The sequence below is a fragment of the Oncorhynchus keta genome, chromosome 27, assembly GCF_023373465.1.
Source record: "Oncorhynchus keta strain PuntledgeMale-10-30-2019 chromosome 27, Oket_V2, whole genome shotgun sequence".
In the NCBI taxonomy this organism is placed as follows: Eukaryota; Metazoa; Chordata; class Actinopteri; order Salmoniformes; family Salmonidae; genus Oncorhynchus; species Oncorhynchus keta.
In genome coordinates, this window is record NC_068447.1 from 24202877 (window position 1) to 24206972 (window position 4096).

Below are 4096 nucleotides of genomic sequence, written 5' to 3' on the forward strand. Positions count from 1 at the left end.
GACTAAATGTTGTGATAGTAAAGTTGCCCGATTGAATGTTGTGATGATAAAGTTGTCTGACTAAATGTTGTGATGATAAAGTTGTCTGACTAAATGTTGTGATGATAAAGTTGTCTGACTAAATGTTGTGATGATAAAGTTGTCTGACTAAATGTTGTGATGATAAAGTTGTCTGACTAAATGTTGTGATAGTAAAGTTGCCCGATTGAATGTTGTGATGATAAAGTTGTCTGACTAAATGTTGTGATAGTAAAGTTGCCCGATTGAGTGTTGTGATGATAAAGTTGTCTGACTAAATGTTGTGATGATAAAGTTGTCTGACTAAATGTTGTGATGATAAAGTTGTCTGACTAAATGTTGTGATAGTAAAGTTGGCTGACTAAATGTTGTGATGATAAAGTTGTCTGACTAAATGTTGTGATAGTAAAGTTGGCTGACTAAATGTTGTGATGATAAAGTTGTCTGACTAAATGTTGTGATGATAAAGTTGTCTGACTAAATGTTGTGATAGTAAAGTTGCCCGATTGAATGTTGTGATGATAAAGTTGTCTGACTAAATGTTGTGATGATAAAGTTGTCTGACTAAATGTTGTGATGATAAAGTCGGCTGACTAAATGTTGTGATGATAAAGTTGTCTGACTAAATGTTGTGATAGTAAAGTTGGCTGACTAAATGTTGTGATAGTAAAGTTGGCTGACTAAATGTTGTGATAGTAAAGTTGGCTGACTAAATGTTGTGATGATAAAGTCGGCTGACTAAATTTTGTGATGATAAAGTTGTCTGACTAAATGTTGTGATAGTAAAGTTGGCTGACTAAATGTTTTGATAGTAAAGTTGGCTGACTAAATGTTGTGATAGTAAAGTTGGCTGACTAAATGTTGTGATGATAAAGTCGGCTGACTAAATTTTGTGATGATAAAGTTGCCCGATTGAATGTTGTGATAGTAAAGTTGGCTGACTAAATGTTGTGATGATAAAGTTGGCTGAATAAATGTTGTGATGATAAAGTTGGCTGACTGAATGTTGTGATCATAAAGTTGGCTGACTAAATGTTAGGATGTTAACGTTGTCTGACTGAATGTTGTGATGGTAAAGTTGTAATAATCTAGTCATCATTGTTCTTTTTCTAGTAGAGTAGTGCACCTGCAATATGAACACATTGTATGGTATGTTACGATCTCTCCTTCTGAATTAGGCAACACAGAGAACACATTTGCCAACATTGCCCACACAGTTTCCCTAGGAGCAAATAATGCCTCCATAAAACAGAGAAATAGTTCAGGCGCCTGTCATAGGTAAACGGTGTGTTAACCGTTTCCATGGAACACATGCAAGAGAACATGATACTGATGACAGGTCTTTTTCAAAGCAATATAGACATAGGTATGGTATGTTGGCCTTTTGTCACATTGTACTTCTTTTGGGAGGGTAATCATGCAAGCACGGACACGCACACACACAGGCGAGCGCGCAGACACACACACACAGTGCTATACTGGGCTACAGCAATTGTAGCGTTCTCTCTCTGCTCCTCCCAGCGCACAAAGCACCTCCTCAAAGTCTGATCGCTGAGCTAGGCTCGTCACACTCGCTGCAACACGTCTAGTCAACCTTGCAGTTTACGCGTGGCCCAGTGAGACAGTGACAGGCTAGTGAAAGAGGTCGGAGTGGCTGGATGTAAAGGCAAAATAATCGTAATTCAAAATTGTACAGATCAGTGGATTTTAAGGCAATCCAATAAGAGTGGACGTTGAAGTGAAATTTATGTTCCAATCGGGAACTCTTCCCTCAACATGAGGGACCGTCAATGATTCAGGCATTGAACAAACATGTTGCGAAGTTCAATATCCTTATTTTAAGTATTGGGTTAGAGCACTCAGCGCAATTACGCACGGCATCAAAATGGTTTCATTTGTGGATAGACGTGCCCCTGCTTTGTTCCTCGTATGGGGCTACTGCGTCCTGGCGGACACAGTATTTTCTAACTTTACCCTGGACAATGAGGTCCACTCGAGTTTCATCCACCGGCGGCTGAAAAGCCAGGAGCGCAGGGAGATGCAGCGGGAAATCCTATCGATACTCGGGCTCCCACACCGGCCGCGACCGCATCTCCACGGGAAGCACAACGCGGCCCCAATGTTCATGATGGACCTGTACAATGCCATGTCCACGGAGGGGGAAGAGGACGCGTACTCCTATCCATACAAACCCGTCTTCACCACCCAGGGGCCGCCGATAGCAACTCTACAGGACAACAACTTGCTAAACGACGCAGACATGGTTATGAGCTTTGTCAATTTAGGTACGTCACCCCTTGCCATTTGTGCGTATTATGATGTGCCCATGCAATATTCGATTTTCCATCTTAATAACCGTCCGAGGTTTTGCACGGCAGATATCTAATTTCAAGAGATCTTTAAAACAGATAAGCGCCATGCCTTAAATGTGTATGTAACAATATGCTCATATCTTATTACATATACACCAATATGTAATAACATGAGTGAAACTGTAGTTATGGCAAATTATTTAACTGTTAACGTTAGTAATATTGATTTACAGACCAAGTGACATTGTTTAGGTTCCCTGTTCCATGTTTAGGCAATATCTAAGGACTTTAAAGTAAGTTACACTGGGTCCTTAAGACTTATCGCCCTCCTAATTATAGGCCTTAAAAGACAACTGGGATTTTCACATAGCAGGAGAATGAAAGTTAGATGTATTTTCTATTGAACCAACCATGCTTTTTCATCTGCACATGGGGATGTTGGGTCTTTGTCCTGTAGAAACACTTTTAAAGGGCTCCAGCACACACACTGCACAAGAAAAGCCATCCAGTGTAGATACAAGTTGTAGAATTGGTAGTCCATCTTTACAGTGTGTTGCAATTGAGTTACTGGTCCAGTTGAGGAATCCCAGAATGTCACATTCCAGTGTCTTGTCTCTGTCAAACAGCTGTCCACTGAGCTAATGTTCAGGTGCTCCCTCAACCCTACAGATGATGTAACCTGCAGTCACTTAGTCCACTGTTGTTATCTGGAGTATGAGCAACTGTCAACAACAGAATAGGTTCAAGGTGCATCTTGGTCTCCTCAGGTCTCTTTAGGTTTTGCATTCCCGACAAAATAACATCTCCAACAGTATGTATCCTATCTCCAGAGTTGGGCATGATCTGTTGTATCTCAACACGTGAAAAAGGGTCATGTGTCGGATAGCCTATGCTCTTTCCCTCGTAGAATATACGCTTTCTCTCAGTTGTTGGCTGTGGGTTTTTTGTCCATGTTTCATAATCGCGTTCCTTATCTAATCAGTGAGTCTTAGTAAAATCCCCCTGAGATTCTGCTCCATTACTGATTATCATTACTGTCAGCAGCAACAGCCAGCCAGGCTTTACTGCCTGCCCATCATCACAATATTAGCAGGCAACGCCAGGGGATTTATAAAAAGATAAACACACCATCATAATTCAATTTGGCCAACAAATTATGCAATCACAGCAACTGCATTTATGAATGAGAGTCCAGAAGAGTATTTGTGATTAATTTGAAGAGGGAAACTACAAAGCAGCATGGGATCTGGCGAGAGCACATATTCAGTGTACTACTTGTGCGGTTATAGGAAAGTTAAAAGGCTAATTTTAACAAAGAAAACAAGAAGAAATATCATTGCTCGATGGAGCTGGAGTTTGTGATGAATCCTGGAGAGTTGAATGGATGAGTGTTGGAGGGTTTTGGCAACGAAGTGGGAGGTGACAGTGCTTCCTCTGCTGCACTATATCATTAAAGAGGGACCTGCTGCATTTTGACACAGATGGATGTGACTGCAGAACCTTGCAAAGTCAAGGGACTCTCTCTTTTCCTAACACTCCCAGACTGAGGCTGCATCTGAAAAGGCACAATATTCCAAATCCCTATATAGTGCATTGCTTTTGACCAAGGCCCACATAGGGCTCTAGGGCTCTGGTCAAATGTAGTGCACTATGTTGGGAATGGGGTGCCATTTTGAAGGCAACCAAAGACTTCAACGGTGCAAGTAGAGAGCCTGTGAGAGGTAGAGAGAAGAGCAGAAACAGTTCCTGACAGGAGAAATGAGCAC

General features: G+C 41.3%; 1 protein-coding gene across 1 annotated transcript in view; it reads left to right on the top strand.

The window, feature by feature from the left end:
* Nucleotides 1–1600: 1600 nt before the first annotated feature.
* LOC118359637 (bone morphogenetic protein 7) overlaps nucleotides 1601–4096 on the top strand; it is a 53160-nt gene continuing 50664 nt past the window's right edge. The window contains exon 1 of the mRNA XM_035738213.2: nucleotides 1601–2303. Within this exon, the coding sequence (XP_035594106.2) occupies nucleotides 1904–2303 (400 nt within the window). The 5' untranslated portion in view covers nucleotides 1601–1903. The remainder of the gene's footprint in view (nucleotides 2304–4096) is intronic.